General features: G+C 43.2%; 1 protein-coding gene across 3 annotated transcripts in view; it reads left to right on the top strand.

The window, feature by feature from the left end:
* The window catches only part of LOC141108189 (carboxyl-terminal PDZ ligand of neuronal nitric oxide synthase protein-like), a 194,406-nt gene that overhangs the window by 143,572 nt on the left and 29,427 nt on the right, over positions 1-21,407 (top strand). For all 3 annotated transcript variants that reach the window (XM_073599525.1, XM_073599524.1, XM_073599523.1), the window contains 4 exons: positions 1,696-1,804; positions 2,234-2,375; positions 2,851-3,008; positions 5,569-5,736. In XM_073599525.1, coding sequence (XP_073455626.1) covers positions 1,696-1,804; positions 2,234-2,375; positions 2,851-3,008; positions 5,569-5,736 — 577 coding nt within the window. The remainder of the gene's footprint in view (positions 1-1,695; positions 1,805-2,233; positions 2,376-2,850; positions 3,009-5,568; positions 5,737-21,407) is intronic.

Here is a 21,407-nt window from a genome sequence, read left to right as displayed (position 1 = left end):
CCATCAATTGCATATTACATTTCGCTGTGCAGAGCATCAATACTAGGGCCATTGTTCGCAGTTAACGCTCAACAGAGGACTGTCACCTATGGATTGTTTAGGGTAGCAAAGTTTGTTACCATTTCACAGGCACACATGTTTATCTTGTTTCTCAGCTCAAGCTCATCTTTTATAAGCTGTAAAAAAAATTTATATTCAATATATTGCGTTGGTGTGCCCTAAAATTAAAGTGAAACTATAAGCAAATCTCTCTAACGGGGGCACAGGTTTTCTAGTTCATCTCCACTCCATCTTTCGCAAAAGGTTTTGCCTTTAGTTATACTTAAATTTAAGTCTAGTTTTTTTTAACTGAAATTTTACATGCAATAAAACATTGCGCTAATATTGTGTGGCATAAAAAATTGGAATATTATTGTATTCTTAAGGGTGTCTGCTTTCAGAAAATGTGTAGTATTTTTGGGTTTTTACTTCAGGCCTAAAATGATTTTTTAAATGTGTGCAAAAAAATTAGCAAAAACCGCTCTGGCAGCGAAAGGGTTAACACTACTTTGTTGGTGATTTCTTTTCAATGCTTGCAGAGTGGTGGGATTTTTGTTTTCCCTATCTACTATTGCCATCCCACCAGTCCAAATGTGTCTTTTTGACCCATATTGGCATTATATCCACTGGAGCATTTGTATTTTGCAGAGCAGAGTAGGGACTGGCCAGAGAGGAATAACTTTGGTGCAGTTGGCCAGCTTACACATCTATTGCAATGTATGTGAACAAAAAAAATCATTTTTTGTGCAAAGTTTGCTAGAAAGCATGTATAATAGTGTGCAGAGAGTCCATCCAGAATTTTTAGTGCTCCCAGAAGTGTGTCTAATGGGGCGTACACACGGTCGGACTTTTCGTCTACAAAAGTCCGACAGCCTGTCCGACAGACTTCCGGCGGACTTTCGGCGGACTTGCAGCAGACTTTCTAACGAACGGACTTGCCTACACACGACCACACAAAAGTCAGACGGATTCGTACGTGATGACGTACACCGGACTAAAATAAGGAAGTTCATAGCCAGTAGCCAATAGCTGCCCTAGCGTGGGTTTTTGTCCGTCGGATTAGCACACAGACGAGCGGATTTCTGGGTCCGTCGTAGTTACGACGTAAAGATTTGAAGCATGTTTCAAATCTAAAGTCCATCAGATTTGAGGCTGAAAAAGTCTGCTGAAAGTCCGGAGAAGCCCACACACGATCGGATTACCAGCCAGCTTTAGTCCGTCGGCGTCCGTTGGACTTTTGTAGACGAAAAGTCCGACCGTGTGTACGCCCCATTAGAAAGTTGGCTGTAAAGAATACTTTCCCTGCAGCATGATACCTCTTTACATTGACTGTCCTGTTGGGTGTCAAAAACATTAAGAGAAAGATTTTAGGAGGTGTTCACAGCTTGCTGCAAGCTTATTACATAGAGGGGAAATTTGGATTTAAGCTACATTCTGCTGAGGAGCCAGTTGGCAGTATGGCAGTTGCTGAGTGCCAGCATAATTTCACCCAATTCTAGAATATGATCATAATCTATTTCCAGCCTGGCCCACATCTCTGCTGAATGTTTAATCTCCTCATCCCTCTTCCAGGCTGTGCTGAATATTCATGACGGAAATGCCATTTACAGGATGACAGGCAAGCTGAAAAGTATTTTTTTTTTTCTCTTTCTGTAGAATATTCTATGTTTCACACGACTCGCAAGATCTAAAGATATTCAGCTATATTGCCCGGGACGGTGCCAGCAACACTTTCAAATGTAATGTCTTCAAATCTAAGAAGAAAGTGAGTGCTACTAAGGTGGACCCAAGATTTCTCCTTGTGTGCAGAGGAAACCACCAATCAGATTCATTGTTTGATTGCTATGAGGCAAAGCAGATTGTTCTTCATTCAGACATTGATAATAACATGATGCTGCTGATTGCATGTGATCAGTTAGAGCCAATGTCATGGAGTGTTTGTAGTGAAGAGGCTGTCCGTGTTGTATCAGTTGGCACTGTGGGGAAATCTTATTACCAGTAATTGGCTTTAACCCAAAAATGAAACTTTAGGTATTATTATAGTTAATTTAAAGGACCATTAATCGTTTTGAGAAAACATGAATTTGCTCTTTGTGTTTTCCTTTGTCTTAGTGTGCTGTGACCTGCATAGTGGTTGCTATGTAATTATTATATTCTCTACAAATGGCATCTCTTTCTCACCCTTTCTCGGCAGAGCCAGGCCATGCAGATTGTGCGGACAGTCGGACAGGCCTTTGAAGTGTGCCACAAAATGAGCCTCCAGCACGCCCAGCAGAATGCAGATGGACAGGCGGACGGGGCCAGTGACAAGTCCCTGGAAGAGGCCAAACTGGAAGGTAGCTGGAGACAAAAGTGCAATAACACATTGCGCTCAGCTGGCCGAACAGCTGACAATTGTATTGTGCGCCTCAAACTATCTAAATGACAATCACATCCGCACTGACTGCAGCCAAACAGAATGACAAATGGCAATACATGGGCTTATTTTAGGCCTGTTAATATTCCTCAGCCATGCATGTAATCCATAAATTTATATGTAAATGAGCAGAGCTCCCTTTGTCCTTGTGTAATTGCTCATTCAGTGTACAGCTTGCTAATCACAGCCGGAAAAGGGGGAGTTAAAGGTAGGTTGGGAGGATCTTGCTGAAGAAGCAGATATTTTGACACCTGATACAGTTAGAAATGTTTTATACTTGATGCAAATTCCATGCAAATGAAGCTGCGGGCGGATTAGTATTCCGCGTGTGGTGACAATTTATTAAAGCCTGTTTTTCTTTTAATTTTTATAATCTTTATAAAAACTTATATTAGGGCGACAGCTGACAGGAGCAGAAAATAAAAATACAGAAGAAGCTGATGGAAGTCTGAACAGAGCCGCCGCAGAGAAAAGAACCTGTGAACGTGCTGTGTCTGCACCAGACCTGGGCCTTGTCAAATGTCTGCCAGTGCTAAAAGAACAAAATGGTCAGGTAAGACCTGAACAAGAGGGTTCTGGGGATACTCCCAGCAGACACTGACCAACCACAGTGAACTTTTTTGACAGCGGTCCACAAAACTGAATTATAGTTATTGTAGCAGCTCTGGCCTGCTGCCGTGTGATCACTTCCAACAATTATTAGTAACATTTAAGAAATTATATTTGATAGCGACATGGAGCTATTAGCATGTATGATAAGGGACAGAAGGTGGCAGACCTATAAAAATCTCACACCATCCACAGAATGGCAGTAATAACGTTAATGTTACAGGATAGCTTGAAACCGCCACTCACCACAGCCCATCCTAGTATGGATGTATACACCTGAAAGCTTCCGTCAATGCCATAAGCCCCAGTGGGCGGGGCGAAACATGGCTAGAGGAGTGGCATTGACTAAGGCTTTCAAATGTATACATCCATATTAGGATCGGCTATGGCGAGTGGCGGTTTCAAGCTAAAATGTTCATTGAGTGGTAGTGATGCTTGTAAAATTTTCCACACGGCTCTACGCGTTTCGGGACTTTGCAGGGCGTCCCTTCATCAGGGACAACTTGTGGAGAAGAATCACACTGTATAGTAGAGTCAAAATTTAAAAAAAGGGTATATCAATAACTCATTACATAAATACATCGAACAGTTGCTTTGCATTACAGAGCATTCAGCATAGTAATCACATAAAGGAGAACCTACCCAAACATATCAACGCAAGAGTCTCACTGCTGGAATCGTGGCAGCGACTGCGTCAGACAAACATCACCCCAATGTCCAAAGGGAAACGGGTGGATAGCTGGTCCCACCTTGTCCACACTAGTCCACCCAAATGGCACCGATCAGGGAAACCTCCCCGAGGCGGTTAATACCCCAGGTGTAAATCAGAGTAAGATCTAAAAGTAAAAGAACCTTCTTTGGGGGTACTTTTATTCTTTATCTCAGGGATGTTGGCAACCTTCATGGTCTAGCTGGATGGTCTCTTTTTAGATTATGACTTCAATGTTACAGGAGATACTGACTGCCCAAGCTCAAATGTAAGAAAGAAAGAAAGTAAACCTGTGTCAGTTATTTTATATCCCTTTGTTATTTTATTGTTATCTTATTGCACAGTGTAACATTTAGTTTACAAAAAAATTCACTGTTGTGAAATTAATATTTTTCCTCATCAGATGCATTTAGCCCAATAAATCCTTTATTTCTCTTGAATTTTTATATATGTTCACTGAAATGGCTCCTTTTCCTGTACTTCACAGTAGACATCTCACAGAAGTCACTGTTCTCACCAGCCAGATGGAGCAATACCTGGGAGATAATATTTGTGAACCTACTTCTCATGCAGAACATATCAAATATTGACAATACAGGCGGTCCCTGAGTTACAAACATCTGACTTACAAACGACTTATACTTACAAATGGAGGGAGACAACAGGAAGTGAGAGAAAATCTACCCCTAGGAAGGGAAATTCACTCCTGTAAGAGTTATTATGGGAAAAGGGTACCTCCATTGATGCTTTATCACCAATCCTTTCCACAACAACACAAAATTTTTAAAATCCAATTGTTATTGGGACAGAAAATGAGGTGAAATCTTCTGAATAGGGGCACAGACAGCAAAACAAACATTACAGGGGTGTTAACCCTTCCCTATGCTATCCAAAAAGCTTAAAAATAGTTTTCTTTGGCCGGAGCTACACTTAAAAAATGTACCTGTTCCGACTTACAGACAGATTCAACTTAAGAACAAACCTACAGACCATATCTTGTTTGTAACCCTGGGACCGCCTGTATACATGAATACAATTATTTCAGCAAGTCTGAGCCACAAAACAATTAGTTAATTGAAAAGAGAATTATTTCGTATTGGCAAGTGTTTTGTGAATTGTTACTAGCTTTTGTAAGAGTTATCAGCTTTGTAAATATCCAATTATTAAGTTGGAGAAATGGGTAAGTTGCTGGATTTATTTATTTTGTCATTTTTCTCAGCATCTATAGCAGTGATTTATGAGAAGCTATTTCATTTCTGATGGCATTTCCAACCACTCAGGGGTGAACGGTCTCTGAATTAAGTTTAAATGTCTTGTAAATTGGTAGGCGGCTCTAATTAACATTCTGATATTGTCCTGTTGCTGATTGTTCTTGCTGGCCTTTAAAGATTTATATTTTGGCTTGTGGAGCCCCCTAGTGGAAGACTGTCTGCCATGACAGCAAAGAGATTGTAGAACTGTTGAACGAAAAAACTGGAGGAAAGATCCAGCAGGCTGAAGACAGAAGTCTCAATTGTCATTTGACTTTTAAGATGTGGGCAGGAGATGGCTGCTGTGTGCAGTGATATGTGACTTACCACACCTCAACATGCATGTACACCTACTTGCCTCTGATATTGCTATCCATTACCCTGGATTATTCAGCTGTCTGTCATTTGTGTAACTTTCTCATATAACGTCTGTTTTATTGGGCATGATTACAAATCCACTTTTTGCAGCTCTGTTTCGGGATTCATTTCTATTTCATGATTCTGGAGCATGTACCCAACCCTTGCTGTCTGTGCTTTGATTACAGGATATTGAAAATTGTTCCACCTACTCCTCGCTGTCCCAGAAATGTCACACTCCAAGCTGTGCCTCTTCTGTCTCCGTCCTCACCCCTCTGGCATCACAGCACCGCCTACAGCTCCTACAGCACCAGCTTCTCCAACAGCAGCAGCAGACGCAGGTGGCCATAGCCCAGGTAAGTGTAATGTCTTTTATGTGAGACCAGACCTCCCAGACTGCATTAGCCAGGGAGATGGAGCCAGTTCTGCTCTCAGATGTTTTAGGTGCAGAAAGAACCCTGAAACAGGTTAGCTGGAAACAATGTGTGATAAATTATGAGCCAATTTATGTTAAAATAATAGATAGTTGATGTAAAGCTCTTGGGCATTGAGATTTGCAGAATAAATATAATTTTATATATGAGAGGTAAAGTTTCTATCCTCAAAGCACCTAAATAAAAATCTAATAGATAAGAATTTTTGGGAGGATACCTTGCTTTAATTTCCAGTATTGATAAGAGACCTTAGATAGAAAACCTTAATAGAAAAGCTTATAAGAACCACATTTATAGAAAAAAATACAAATATCTTTATTAAATTGACTATACAAAATGATTTCCATAATAGGCTAAATAGCCATATAAAAACAACACATTTGTATATAACCCCTTATGTCCATAAATATAGTCTCTATATAAGGAGTTGCATATTGTAGGTTATTACTGGTGTGTTATCCTTGGAAGAACACCTAAGATAACTCAGTTGCATTTTTGTGTAAATCCTAAAAAAACACCCCCCCGCCCCGAAAAGTGAACTCCATTGAAGTCTTTGGCAGCCAAACATGAGAAATCAAGTGCCCATTTTGAAGGATTATATGCAAGTAATTGGCCATAAAACGGGTATGGGGGTCTGGGACACTGCCCTAGGGGACATGTATTAATGCAAATTATTTTTTTTTTTTAAATGATTGTTTTTTTCAGGAGCAGTGATTTTAATGATGCTTAAAGTGTTTGTTAACCTAAAAAAACAAAAAAAAACAAAATTGGATGCTGTTCCCTTAAAGAGGAAATAAAGTCTTCCTCTTTAATTGTACCTACAGGTAAGCCTATAGTAAGGCTTACCTGTAGGTACTGTAAATATCTCCTAAACTTGCACCGTTTAGGAGATCTTTACTATATACGCTGCCACCGATGTCATGGTCACATGCGCACTGAAGGAACGGCCCTCTCGTGCTGTTTCTTCAGGACCCATGACTGGCGACACATGCGCGCGGGAGTTGCGTCATCGCGGCTCCGACCAATCACAGCGCCGGAGCCCGCAAACCCTGAAGTAACTCCAGGAAAGATGTCGGCCATGGGAGCAGGTGGCACTACAGGGCAACATTCTAAGGTAAATATTTCATAATGCGCTAGTATGCAATGCATACTAGCGCATTATGCCTTTGTCTCATTATGCGATGCATACTAGCTCATTATGCCTGAAATTTTTTTTCCGGAGGTTTACAAAGCATTTTGTACAACACAGTGCTTGTGCTGTGTGATTTGACCTCCTGTAACACCTAAAAACCTAGCTGATCTTGCAAGTTTCTACCCTCCCCTTTGTAAACTGACGGGTCAGGAAAGTGGGGGGGGATGAGCGAGCGCCCCCCTCCTAAACCATACCAGGCCACATGCCCCCAACATGGGGAGATGCTTTAGGTCAGGGGGGCTCCCAGCATGCACTGGTTGGTGTCCTCACAGGGGGGGCAGTGTCACCAGGTGATGTTGCCAGGTGGCCCTGCCATTACCTATATAAGAACTGTTTGCCTTCACAGTGGGTGGAGTGATTTTCTTTTTTTTTTAATCTTTTTTAGGTCGGCGGGATAAATGCCTAATATATTCAGTCCTGGAGCAAGGTCAAAGTTCAGAGTTCTAAATTTACATTTTTTTTTTGTTATATTATACACAATGATTTCACTTCTATTATGGAACTGACATATCCCTACTAGTGTTGGGTGAACGGTTTGGCCTGAGCATGAGTTCAGGCCGAACATTTGCTGTTCGCCCCATTTGGGGAACACCCGAGTTTGCAGAGTGTTCAGCGGGTGTTTGCTGCACTGCACAGTGCATTCTGCGTCCTAATTGGGCAAAGCTTTGCCCAATCAGGGCGCAGTAAAAGCTTGTTAAGGAGCGGGCCTGGGAAGCCGAACACGGTGTCCTTAACAACTGATGAGTCATCAGCTGTCAATGGGCTTCCCCGCTGTCAGCTAAAAAAAACACATTCATCTGCCAGTTTTTATTTGCCACATTAATTTGCCAGTATTTTAAAAATAAAACAAAAAAAAGCATAGGGCCCCCCCAAAATCCATACCAGACCTTTATCTAAGCATGCAGCCTGGCAAGCCAGGAAAGGGGGGGGGGGGTGAGTGAGCTCCTGAACAATACCAGGCCAAATGCCCTCAACATTTTCCTGACCTACAGGCCGATATCTACTCTTATGCCTCGTACACACGATCGGACATTCCGACAACAAAATCCATGAATTTTTTGCAACAGATGTTGGCTCACAAACTTGTCTTGCATACACACGGTCAAACAAATCTTGTGGGAAACTCCGAACGTCAAGAACGCAGTGAGGTACAACACGTACGACAAGCCGAGAAAAATTAAGTTTAATCGCCAGTGCGGCTCTTCTGCTTGATTCCGAGCAAGCGTGGAACTTTGTGCGTCGGAATTGTGTACACACAATCGGAATTTACGACAACGGATTTTGTTGTCGGAAAATTTGAGATCCAGATCTCAAATTTTGTGTGACGGAAATTCCGATGGAAAATGTCCGATGGAGCCTACACATGGTCAGAATTTCCGACAACAGGCTCCCATTGAACATTTTCCGTCGGAAAATCCGACTGTGTGTACGGGGCATAACAGGGCACTTTATGGGACCAGGCAATAACAACTGTCTTACTATGCACCTAACTGGTTTCAACATAGGTTCTTCTCCCATCTTTGTAAGGTAGTCTGTGTCTCTCAGCACCAGGAGGGCCGACTCCTTTTTATGGGTGACTCTAACATTGCCCTCAACTCAACTTTAGACACATAACGCATAAGGGGCTACCCCCTGTCACGACCCATCCCACGAGTTCTGCAAACTTTTGGTTTAATAGATGTTTGGAGGGAGCTCCATACTACGGACCGTGATTTTACCTATTACTCCAACCCTCATGATAGTTTTTGCAGGATTGACCACGTTTGACCATGACCTGATCATAACCCTTTGGTTTTTCTTGTTTCTCTTTCGGGCCCCACTAAGCGTCCTTTTCAATGGCGAATTAATGAGTCCTTACTGTCCACCAAGGCCATGGGTCTACAGATCCAATCTTTCATACAAACTCATTTTGCTGACAATGTTGGCTCTGTCGCATCAGCTGTGTCCCTGTGGGAAGCCCATAAGGCTACAGTTTGGGGTCATATTAATCAACTCGCTTCTGCGTGCAAACGCGACAGAGCGGCGCAACACCACATCCGACCCTGGCGACAGAACAAGATCTTCCACCTCTCAAGCTGAAAAGGCCCTACAGTGGTCCAAGCACAATTACTATACATGTGCAGATAATCCGGGACCTATGCTGGCCAAGAAACTGGCCAGCATACTAAACCAGGTCCATTTCCCTCACAGCAAGCAGAGCAGTTCTTCCGAGAACTAAACCTTCCTTTGCTCCCAGGTGGAGCACATGAAGCTCTCAACGCAAGCATCTCGGAAGCTGAAGTTCTCCGGGCAATCAAGTACCTGAAGCCCTCCAAGGCTCCAGGCCCTGACAGATTCTTCGGTCTTTACTAGAAGACATTCCCTGCATTGTTATCACCTCACCTTGCTAGCTATTTCAACGTTTTAAAGCAAGGCTCCTTGCCTTCTGACGCTTTAAGGGCCTATATCTCGATGGTCCCAAAAAAGCCAGAGGATGCCAGTGAACACCAGGCCTTCTAACCTAATTGTACCCCTCTTTCTATGCAAGCGCTTCTATGGCTTCCCCAGAAACTTCGGCAGACGTCATTGAGTCCTCTCATGCTACATAGCCTAAATTTGTGGGACTCGGTACTTTACTCAAGCTCCCTTATGTCCCCCTTCCTGCCCCTGCTGCCTATTACTAATAACCCATTGTTCCCCCCCCGGTCTTGACCAGCCTCAGGCGTTCGCGTGATGGACCTCTCGGGGCCTTTCCCAGGTATGCCACTTGTTGACCACACGTACCCAACCAACGTGGTCTGCATTCTGTGAGTCCCATGATGCTCCCCAGGCATAATTCTTTTGTTTTCTCCAGATTTAACACTGGATATCTGCGCTCCGGTGTACCTCTTCCTACCTGTTTCGAACAACCACTTTTGAACACATTTGTTTACGTTCCCCGGGCCTTATCTCCACTCTTTACGTATCTTTGAATGGCCGATCATTTCTTATCGCACATCGCGGGACACAGAGCCATAGTAGTTATTATGTGGGTTACAGGCCACCTTCAGGTAATGGACACTGGCACGCCCTAAGACAAAAAGTGCACTCCCTATATAACCCCTCCCACTACTGGGAGTACCTCAGTTTTTTTGCCAGTGTCTAAGGTGTTAGTCACGAGTAAAGATGTGCTGTGCTGAGCTCCACTGGAGCAATCCTTGCTGGGGCTAGCCATGCAACTGGATCCATTCAAAGTGTCTTTTTGGCCGAATATAATGGTACCCACGCCTCGTGTCCGAAGAAACAAGGTTTTTGCCTGTAACGCTTCTCTTTTAGAGAGCTGGACCCCGGGATTCAGTACTTTTGGTAGTAAGGCCATAAAGTTTTACTGGTGGTGGTACTATTACAGGTCCAGGATTGTGGGTTTCCTCGAGGATCCCCAGCTCCTGAAGGTTTAACGGAACCCACCGTGAAGGGTGAAGATTGGGTCGGTTTAACCACAGAAAGCCCTGCGGCAGGAAAGGTAAGTGGAGTTTTCTAAGAAATTGTTGAATTTTCTTATAAATGTCTCCTTTAAGTTAGTAAATGTTGTCATGCTTATGTGTCACCACTGGGGGTTGTATAGAAGTACATACCTTCTCACGCTTCCTCAGAGAGCTCATGATGTGTCCGGAGCAGCAGCTTCCGTTTTCTCTAGCCAGCAGCAGTCTTCCGGTAAGTCTGGGGGGGTTTTCCTCCCCACCAGACGCCCCCCACCTGTGCTATTTGCTACCCCTCTTCACGAGGAAGAAGCATAATTTTTTTTTTTTTAAACGCCACGCCGCACTACTTGGCGGCTTCCAGGCTCTCCTCGCCATTTCTTCCCTCTCTGTAAGATCCCATAGGATCAGGGGCCTGCGCTCACGTGGGAAAACTTTTTTTTTTATTTTTGAAAAAGAGGAGGGGGGCCGTAGAGGATGGAGGGGGCGGGGCTTAGTGTGGCATTGGCGTCCTCCAATGCCCAGTGTGGGAAAGAGTGTTTTTAAAAGCACTAGTGCTATAGCTACAAGCTGCGGAGGGACACAAGAGTCCTCCAATGCCCAGTGTGGGAAAGAGTGTTTTTAAAAGCACTAGTGCTATTGCTACAAGCTGCGGAGGGACGCAAGAGGGGCATGAAAGAGGTTGGTGACACAGGCATCCCTTTTGATACATTTACTTTTGCATCAGGCTGAGCATTAATAGCAGTGGCAGGGCTGGACTATTGCTCAAGCAGTGGATGCGTTCCTTCTGGCAGTACTTCTGCTTTATGCATCGGGCTATGGTCGGAAGGGGGGTAAAAGCACCTCAAAAAAGGGCTCTAGAAGGACTTCTACAGTCACACAGAAGCCTAGAACCATCTTAAAAAAGATGGCATCCTCCCCTGAGAGTAATATGGCTGGTCAGATTAAGCCTTTAGGGGCGTCGGGTGTTGCAGCTGCTCTTAACACTGCAGCCCCTGTATACTGTATATTACTGAAGAGGTTTTTTCCTCAACCATTTTAGGCCTGGAGCAAAAAATTGATGCTTAATTGATGCTTTAATCGTATCCCAGAGTGGGACTAAGTGTAGCAGGCCACCGTCCATTACTCAGGACCTTCATACTGAGGAACAAGGGGCGAGAGATGACAAATTTTCTCTCAGGGGACCAGGAAGAAGCTGATGACTCCTCTTCCGAAGAGCCTAATGTGGAAGGATCAGGTTCCTAAGAAAAATTATTGGTACAGTCTCTCACTGAATTGGTCCGCTCCACATTTTTGCTGCCAGTAGCGCAGTCAGTCGATGAGCCCAGTTCTGGTTTGGGTTCACTAAAGCCTCCCCAAACTGTTCATGCTTTTACTATCCATTCATGGCTAAAAAAGCTTATGTATTCTGAGTGGGAGCACCCAGATAAACAGTTTTTTCGTCCAAAAAAATTTTCAACACTTTATCCAATGGAGGAAGAGCTTAATAAGAAATGGGGAATTCCAGCAATTGACTCTGCTATATCCTCTGACCTGACTTGTCCAGTAGACAATGCCCAAATGCTGAAGGATCCAACAGGTAAGAAGTTGGAATTCCTTTTTAAAAACGATATTTCGCTCGCAGGTTCAGTGGTCCAGCCTACGCTGGCAGAGATCGGGGTATCTCAGTCCATAAAGGACCAGTTTATAGAGATACTCAAAATTATTCCTGATCAGCAGGCCCAAGATTTGGCTGGGATATCAGAGGCGTTGTGTTTTACAGTAGACGCTATGAAAGATTCTATTCTCCAGGCCTCATGGCTTATGCTAGGGCTGGTACATGTGCGTAGTATCTTATGGTTTAAAAATTAGTCAGCCGAAGCGCCATGCAAAAAGCTCTTTGCCAGTTTCCCATTTCACGGTGAACGGTTATTTGGAGACGATCTGGATAAGTACATCCAAATAATTTCTAATGGCAAAAGTTCCCTTTTACCAGTTAAGAAGAAGTTTAAGCATCTTTCTTTTAGACGAGCTTCTTCTCCAGTGCCAGGAGCATCAGCCTCCAGGCAGTCACGACGACCTCCACCGTCAGGTTCAAGAGGTAAACCTCAGGGTCAGTCTCAGGGTCAAAAGAAGCCCTGGGGGAGGAAACCCAAAAAATAAAATACTAAAACCTCCTTATGAAGGGGAACCCCCGCTCGCTCGAGTGGGGGGAAGGCTTCAGCAGTTTTCAAGGGTCTGGCAGGAACAATGTCAAGACAGATGGGTGGCTTCCTCAATATCTCTAGGTTACAAACTAGAGTTCCCAGAATTCACGCCTCCTCGTTTTCTCAGATCAAACGTTCCCAGAGATCCAGTAAATGAAGTCTCTTTTTCTAGCTTTGGATCATCTCTTGTCTCAAAGAGTGATATTGGTGGTCCCCTTGGAAGAGCGAGGATTAGGGTTTTATTCAAACCTTTTCATGGTACCAAAACCAAATGGGGATGTCAGACCTGTTTTAGATCTCAAGGATCTAAACTGTTTTTTTAATATGCTTTCTTTTCACATGGAGTCAATCCGATCAGTGGTCTCCATTCTACAAGGTGGAGAGCTGCTAACGTCAATCGACATCAAGGAAGCTTATCTCAATGTGCCTATTTTTCGCGCTCACCAGAAATTTCTACGTTTCGAGATAGAAAACCTTCATTTTCAGTTCGTAGCTCTATCTTTCGTTCTAGCTACTGCACCTCGAGTGTTTACAAAGGTCCTGGCTCCTCCTTTAGTCAGGTTAAGGGCTCAAGGTATAATGATACTAGCCTACTTAGACGATCTACTCTTGATAGATCAGTCGGTAGCCCGCTTAAACCAAAGTTCGGTCACCGCAGTCAGCTACCTGGAATACCTAGGTTGGATTCTCAACCTAGAGAAATCCTCCTTAAAACCATCAAGGAGACTACAGTACTTGGGTCTGATCATATATACAGCTCAGAAGAGGGTGTTTTTGCCCCAGGAAAGGATCAGTTCCATAAGGGAACTGGTTCAGTTGGTCAAAGCAAAGAAGAATCCTTCGATTCAACTTTGCATCAAATTGTTGGGAAAGATGGTGGCTTCATTCGAGGCCGTTCCTTATGCGCAGTTTCATTCAAGACTGCTGCAAAATAGTATCCTGTCAACTTGGAATAAGAAGGTTCAAGCTCTGAACTTCCCAATGCGTTTATCCCCCAAAGTGCATCAGAGCCTCAGTTGGTGGTTGATAATCAAGAATCTTCAAAAAGGAAAATCCTTTCTACCAGTTACCTGGAAGGTGGTAACAACATATGCCAGCCTTCTGGGCTGGGGAGCAGTTCTGGAAGAGGCATCTGTCTAAGGAAAATGGTCCAAATCAGAAATGACCTTGCCCATCAATATTCTAGAGATTCGGGCAGAATGCCTGGCCCTGAAGGCCTGGACGTTCAGATTACGGAATTGTCCTGTCAGATTCCAATCCGACAATGCCACAACAGTGGCCTACATCGAGTAGCAATGGGGGCACGAGAAGTTGTGCGGCCCAGAGAGAGGTGAATCATATCTTATCTTGGGCAGAAGACAACATTCCTTGTCTATCAGCAATCTTCATTCCAGGAATAGAGAATTGGCAGGCGGACTACTTGAGTCACCAACAGTTGTTCCCCGGAGAGTGGTCTCTTCACCCCAACATCTTTCTGTCAATATGTCAAAGATGGGGAATTCTGAATGTGGATCTGTTTGCATCCAGGTTCAACAGCAAAATCGACAACTTTGTGTCAAGGACAAGGGATCCGATGGCATGCGGAACAGATGCCTTGGTGTTTCCGTGGGATCAGTTTTCACTGATCTATGCGTTCCCTCCTGTTCTACTGCTTCCGCGCCTTCTTCGCAGTATCAAGCAGGAAGGGAAGGAGGTGATTCTTGTGGCCCAGGAGATCTTGGTTTGCAGAGATCGTAAAGATGGCGGTAGGGGACCCATGGACCCTACCACTATGGCCAGACCTTCTCTCCATCCTACCTTACAAACGCTAAATTTAACGGTCTGGCTATTGAGACCCACATTCTGAAAGACCGTGGGCTGTCAGCTTCAGTAGTTTCTACTTTGGGTAATGCTAGGAAGCCGGCCTCCAGAGTCATATACTATAGAGTCTGAAAGGCATATGTCTCCTGGTGTGAATCCAGGGGTTGGCACCCCAAGAAATATGTCAGAGGTAGGATCCTTGAATTTCTGCAGATGGGATTGGAAATGAAGCTAGCCTTGAGTACTATCAAAGGCCAGGTGTCGGCCTTAGCGGTGTTCTTTCAACGACCACTTGCTTCACACTCTCTGGTTCATAGCTTTATTCAGGGGATAACGCAGATTAATCCTCCAGTTAGGTCACCCCTGAACCCTTGGGACTTAAATTTAGTCTTGTCAGCATTACAGAACAGCCTTTTGAGCCAATGCAAGATATTCCCTTGGTCCTTTTGACGAGGAAATAATTTTTTTTGGTTGCCAAATCTTCTGCAAGAAGAGTATCAGAGTTGGCTGCTCTTTCTTGGAAAGAGCCATATTTGATTATTCATAAGGATAAGGTTGTATTACGGCCTCTTTCTAATTTCCTATCGAAGGTAGTGTCAGGTTTTCATTTAAACCAGAATATTGTTCTGCCTTCATTTTTTCCAGAACCTCGTTCTGTGGAAGAAAGGTCACTACATTCTCTTGATGTGGTGAGAGCAGTCAAGGTCTATTTGAAGGTGACCGCTAAGATTCGAAAAACAGAGGTTTTGTTTGTGTTGCCAGACGGTCCTAAAAGAGGACAGGCACTACTATTTACTACTACTACTATTTACTACTACTATTTCTAAGTGAATTCGTCAAGTGATTGTTCAAGCTTATGGTTTAAAAAGGAAAATTCCACCTTTTCATATAAAAGCGCACTCCACCAGAGCTGTTAGTACTTCCTGGGCAGTGCATCACCAAGCCTCCATGGCTCAGATCTTCAAGGCCGCAACTTGGTCTTCAGTCCATACTTTTACCAGATTCTATCAAGTAGATGTAAAAGGTCATGGATATCGCCTTTGGGCGCAGTGTACTGCAGGCTGCAGTATAAGTCCTCTAGTCTCTTATTGCCCTACTTTTGTTGTGTCTCCCTCCCTTCAGTTGGCATTGCTATGGGACATCCCACATAGTAACTACTATGGCTCTGTGTCCCATGATATACGATAAGAAAATAGGATTTTTAAAACAGCTTAACTGTAAAATCCTTTTCTTTGAAGTACATCACGGGACACAGAGGTCCCTCCCTTCTTTGGTATACACGTGTATTGCTTTGCTACAAAACTGAGGTACTCCCAGTAGTGGGAGGGGTTATATAGGGAGTGCACTTTTTGTCTTAGGGCGTTCCAGTGTCCATCACTTGAAGGTGGCCTATAACCCACATAGTAACTACCATGGCTCTGCGTCCCGTGATGTACTACAAAGAAAAGGATTTTACAGGTAAGCTGTTTTTAAAACCCTATTATCTCACCTCACTCTCCTATGTGTCCCAGTGGGAACGAGAACGAGATACATATATATAATACAAAACAGATTACAGTGCATACATTCAAGAATGACATTTATCCTGCAAGGCTAGTTAAAAACACCTGAACATATTCAAAAAAATACGGGGGTTTGGTCATACTATATGGTCATATAGTGCTAAGCCCACTTACTGCGACAAAGTACCCCAAATTAGTGGGTCCTACCCTAGTAATAGAATGAAAGATCCTGCGTCTCAACCATGGGAGCCAAACTCCTCTATGTGGGAGAACTGAAGGGATTCCTCCTATGCACTGGTGACCACTAATAAAGAGTTAATGAGGAGGGGGAGGGGTGCTCCAGCCCAAAAAAACCTGGTCTGGGTCTATTACAATATACAAAAACATATTTGAGGGGCACACCCGAAAATGCGTTTAAATTCAAGATGCTGCTGCTATAAGACCAACAAACAGTACAAAACAGATTACAGCGCACACATTCAAGAATGACATTTATCCTAATAACGAAGAAAAATGCTCCTGCGCACAAGTGGGTAGCCGAACAAGCGGTGTATAAACACAGGCCTTGCTGCCCTCAAAGATGGGGGATCCTAGCAAACAATGAGAAAAAAGAGAGAAAGGGCGCACCAGCCATGTGCATTATCCTTTAGATAAAATTTATTAAAACTAAATATAAAAAGGAACTACTTACAAACAGTAGTAGAAGATCTCAAATGTAGATCTCAAATGTTTTTATACATTTGAGATCTACTACTGTTTGTAAGTAGTTACTTTTTATCATTAGTTTTAATAAATTTTATCTAAAGGATAATGCACATGGCTGGTGCGCCCTTTCTCTCTTTTTTCTCGATGACATTTATCCTGCAAGGCTAGTTAAAAACACCTGAACATATTCAAAAAAAATATATATGACAAGAATTGAGGGACAAAGTTCCACCTATGCAGTGTTCTAAAGAGATGGTCCCACAAAATCAGATGCTTTCTGTATATCAAGGGAAAGCAGCATATCCTTTCTCACGCGCCTCCTATCCCAGGAGGTTTGAAGTACCGAGATCAAGTCTATGGCACGCCGTATTTGATCCAAAGCCCGACGGCGTGGTTTAAAACCAGCCTGATCTATACGAATATAGTTTGTTCTAAACTGGTGCAATCGAGTAGCATACATTTTTGCCAGTAAGGTAAAAATTTAGGTCACAATTAGTGAGATAAGCCTATAATTGTCCACCTCACTTAGGTCTTTATGAGGTTTTGGGACTAAACAAATTATAGTAAGCAACTTAATGGGGAGCTAAAATATGTGCACATTTTTTAAAGTAGAGGGCAGAAAACCCATCCGGGCCCGGAGTCTTAGCTGGCTTAGCCGGTTTGATTGCCTGGATTCCCCATCTAAAAACTCCTGGTGAGCATCTGAAAGACGGAAGAGGTCATTTGGATACAAAGCTATCAAAATCCTGTGAGCCAGAAATCTGAGGTCCCTGATAGAGTTTTTGATAAAAATCCTGGAACTCACAGAGGACCGCCAGTGGATTCTGAGTAAGCGTTCCATCAGGTTTCCTGATTTTAGGTACCGATGTCACCAAGCTCCTAGGGGTCAATTTTCAAGCTAACAGTTTGGCCGGACGATCTGCCTGGTGATAAAATTTTGCCTTAGTCCAATGCAACTGCTTCTCTGCTTTTGTAGTCAAGCAAAGGTTAAGTTCCAATCTCGCTGCGTCAATTTTACCTTGCGGCTCTAGGGAGGGGTTCTGTTTGTGGTCTTTAAGGAGAGCCGTCAATTCAGTCTCTTTCTGGCGGATAAGGGCTTCGGAATTTTTTTTTATAACAAGACACCAGCTGGATGAGGATACCTCTCACAGAGGCCTTGTAAGTTGGGACTACATTTCAACTGTCGGACAGAGATCATTCCACCTGACAGTTGTGGCTTCTTTCAGGACTGGGTGCACACTGCTGCCACTCTGAATGTTACTGCTTCATCAGGGACATTTGTTTTCTGGGAACAGACCCATCAGAATGGGCACAACAATGGCTTTTTCTTAACATACCTTTCATGCAGACTGAATTGGTGCAATCTCTTTCTGATTGTAGATGCATGCATTTTGATCCCAGCTGTTGCAAGAGTTACCTGAACAACCTGTGATGAGATTTTTTTTTTTTAGACCCCTCTTTAACATCAAATGATCAGCTCTTTGGTTGAATTTGCTGGGCACACCAGTCCTGGACAAATCAGCGGTTGTTTGTAAAATATACAGCATTAGATTATTTTCCTTACAGTGGACTAATTGATTTCAAATAATTTGGCAACCTTTTTAAATCCCCTGCCAGACTAGTAGGCACCAACAACCTTCTTTCTGAGGGCTTTATAGAGCTCTATTGATCTTGCCATGATGAAACCACACATGTTAACAGCAAAGAGAACACTGGATCATAGATGCTTGAGGTTTAAGTGAGACAGGTTCCACCTGCATAGTCTCTAAGGTGGTTCTAATCATTTGCACCTAATCTAAAACAACAGTTTCTAATTTCATGGATTTAAAAGTGGTGTTAAATGTAGGCGTGTACCTACTTTTTCCATATGACAAATTAGAATTTTGTTAGTTTCGATCATGAAAGTGAATACACTGTCAATTTTATGTGTCATCTGTTTAAGTACATCACATTTATCTGTAGGCACTATGTGAATCCAGGTCTAATGCTTGCATGTTCAATTATGTTAAAAACTTCAACAAATTTACATGGACCGTACTTACTTTTTTACAAAACGGGGGGGTTTATTTACTAATGCGAATCCACTTTGCACTACAAGTGCACTTGGAAGTGCAGTCCCTGTAGATCCAAGGGGGTCATGCAAGGAAAATAAAAAAACAGCATTTTTGCTTGTACATGATTGGATGATAAAATCAGCAGAGCTTCCCCTCATTTCAGATCTTCCCCTCAGATTTACAGCGACTGAACTTGCAAGTGCACTTGTAGTGCAGAGTGGATTTGCCTTTAGTAAACAACCCCTGTATGACTTGAAAACACCATATGCCTTGTGCATCACTCCAGTCCAGGTGTGTCTTGTAAACATCATATGCTCCATGCATAAATGGCAAATAAAAGTCCACCAGATGAAGTACCCCCTTTTAGTGGGGAAAAAGCAGCTGTGTGTGCCATCCGTACAATAAATCTTTGTTCTCAGGTGCCTGGGGGACATCTGGGTAAAAGGGGGTCCTGTGTGTCTGTGACATGCTTTGTTGCCTATGTGGAATCTTTCTGAAATGGAAAGCAGTATGTGCTTCTGTTTTAAGCGAGGTCTTCTTGGTGTGGGTTAGTCACATCACCTTGTCCGTATACCAATAATGATGGTGACATCCTCTTTGCATGCAGTAGATCCCTATGGGAATTTAATGCATAACACGCTACAGCGCAAATGCAGACAATTTCACAGATATTCAGGATATCTGGGCAACCTTCTATTGAGGAAGCAGTCGGCACAGGTTCTGGGAGACAACATAGTTTGAACCACCCAGTCCATGTAAATGTTTAGGTGGGCCTAAACCTTAACAGTTAGGTTTGAAATAGACTCATCACTAGGATTATTTGGGTCTCACTGTTGACTCAGATTAAAGTGGTATTAAACCCAAAAGCAAACATTTCATATTTTAAATTTTACCAGTTATTAGAAGTGATGGCTGTACTAGTTTTATTTTTTAGGTTGCTTTCTTTTATTTTCACCCTGTGATCCAGCCAGTAAATCTGTTGTTTTTCAACAGAACAAGCTCTGCTGTAAATATATCAGTCAAGAGTGTTGAGACAAACCATTTATCACTCGCACATGTGCTTACAATGATCAAATGTTGCTGTAACTGCTTGAGTGCTTGAGTGACTACAGTGTGAGCTGGAGTTCTTCTTCAATTTGTTAGTGCGTCTAATTCTGCTAGTCCATCTAACACTACCTTCTCCCCAGATTTACAATGCTTCTGTCTGTTGTGCCCCTGTGCTCCTTCATCCAGAGTGGGGGCACTCTAATACAGGAGGTGTGTTACTGGCCACATCATCAGGTGAAAACAGAGGGGGAAAAAAGCCTAAAAATAGACAACTAAATCAGCCACCACATCTAATAATTGTCAGTCTGCAATATATTACATTTTTGGTTTTAGGTTTAATACCACTTTAAGCCAGAGTTTTTCTTCCTCGGGAGAAGCTTCAAACTCTGCTTCCAGACTCTGACTCTTTAGTACAGGAGTCGCCCAAAACTTTGCTTTTGCATGTGAGTTCTGGGGATGATAGTAGCCTCCTTCAAAGCAGTCCCATTTGCCCAATTCCAATCAGGACCCTTTTGACACAACATCCTGTCATCTCCCGATGAACATTCCAAAACTTTGGGTAATTCGTGTTCTCTCTGCAATGCTGGACAACCCCATCAAGGAGGAACCAGAAGTCATGCCACGGCAAGAAATGTAGAATGGGATCCTGTTCTGGGCAGAGATTTACATTCCAGCCTTGTTCATCAGGTATATCTCAGGCATGGACAATTGGTATGTAGACTACCTCAGCCACCAGCACCTTGACTTGAGTGAATGGTCCCTACACCTGGAGATGTTTTAGAACCTGATCAGACTTCTGGCAGATATTCCGTAGGCTCTTCCAGATCGTATGGATCTTCTCTCCCAGGAATCAGTTTACTAACCTGCTTTATTGTCGCTGGCTTTAACAGCATGACTGTTGAAGCTCAGGTCCCAAGAACCAGAGGCATCTCTGACTTGACGATTCCCACAAAGCTAAAGGCTAGTATGTATTCTTCCTGTAAGGAATACCATCACACAAGGGCATAGTTCACTTGGTGTGAGGACAGAGACATTCACCCAAAGAAATTCTTCACGGGATGAATCCTGGCTTTGTTGCAAATTGACCTAAATGAACATTTGACCTTGAGTACAAGTAAGGGACTTATTTTGGCACTTGCAATCTTGTATTGGAGAATGTTAACCCTCTATTAATATTTGTATGGGGTGGCTCCCACTATGTGACTGTAGGATCTAAATCTGAATCTGTCAGTGCTTCAAAAACCACTCTTTGAACCTATCAGGGATATTCCCTCTCCATTTTCACCCACAATGTTGCATTTTTTTGTTGCTATCACCACTGCGAGGCCTGGTGTGTGAGCCGGAGGATTTGTCCTTTTAACCCTTTTTGGTCTTGCACAAGGACAAGGTGGTGTTGGGGCTCCAGAACTTTCTTCTATCCTAAGGTAGTTTTTACCTTTCCCATCAACCAGGCTATTGTTCTTCCATCCTCCTGCCTGACTCCAGTTTACCATAAGGAGGTCTCCCTCCATTGCATGGATGTAGGGCTTGCTGTGCATGTCTACCTTGCAGACACTGCTTACTTTAGAAAGACTAACTCTTTGCTATTCATAAGGGGCCCCATAAGTGGGAACCTGCTTCTTGTTTTGTTTCACCATCTGTCAGTGACTTAGACAAACCATTATAAAGGC

The sequence above is a fragment of the Aquarana catesbeiana genome, linkage group LG09 (genome assembly GCF_042186555.1).
Source record: "Aquarana catesbeiana isolate 2022-GZ linkage group LG09, ASM4218655v1, whole genome shotgun sequence".
In the NCBI taxonomy this organism is placed as follows: Eukaryota; Metazoa; Chordata; class Amphibia; order Anura; family Ranidae; genus Aquarana; species Aquarana catesbeiana.
The sequence above is the reverse complement of the archived record's forward strand: the minus strand, read 5'-3'. Positions and strand labels throughout refer to the sequence as shown.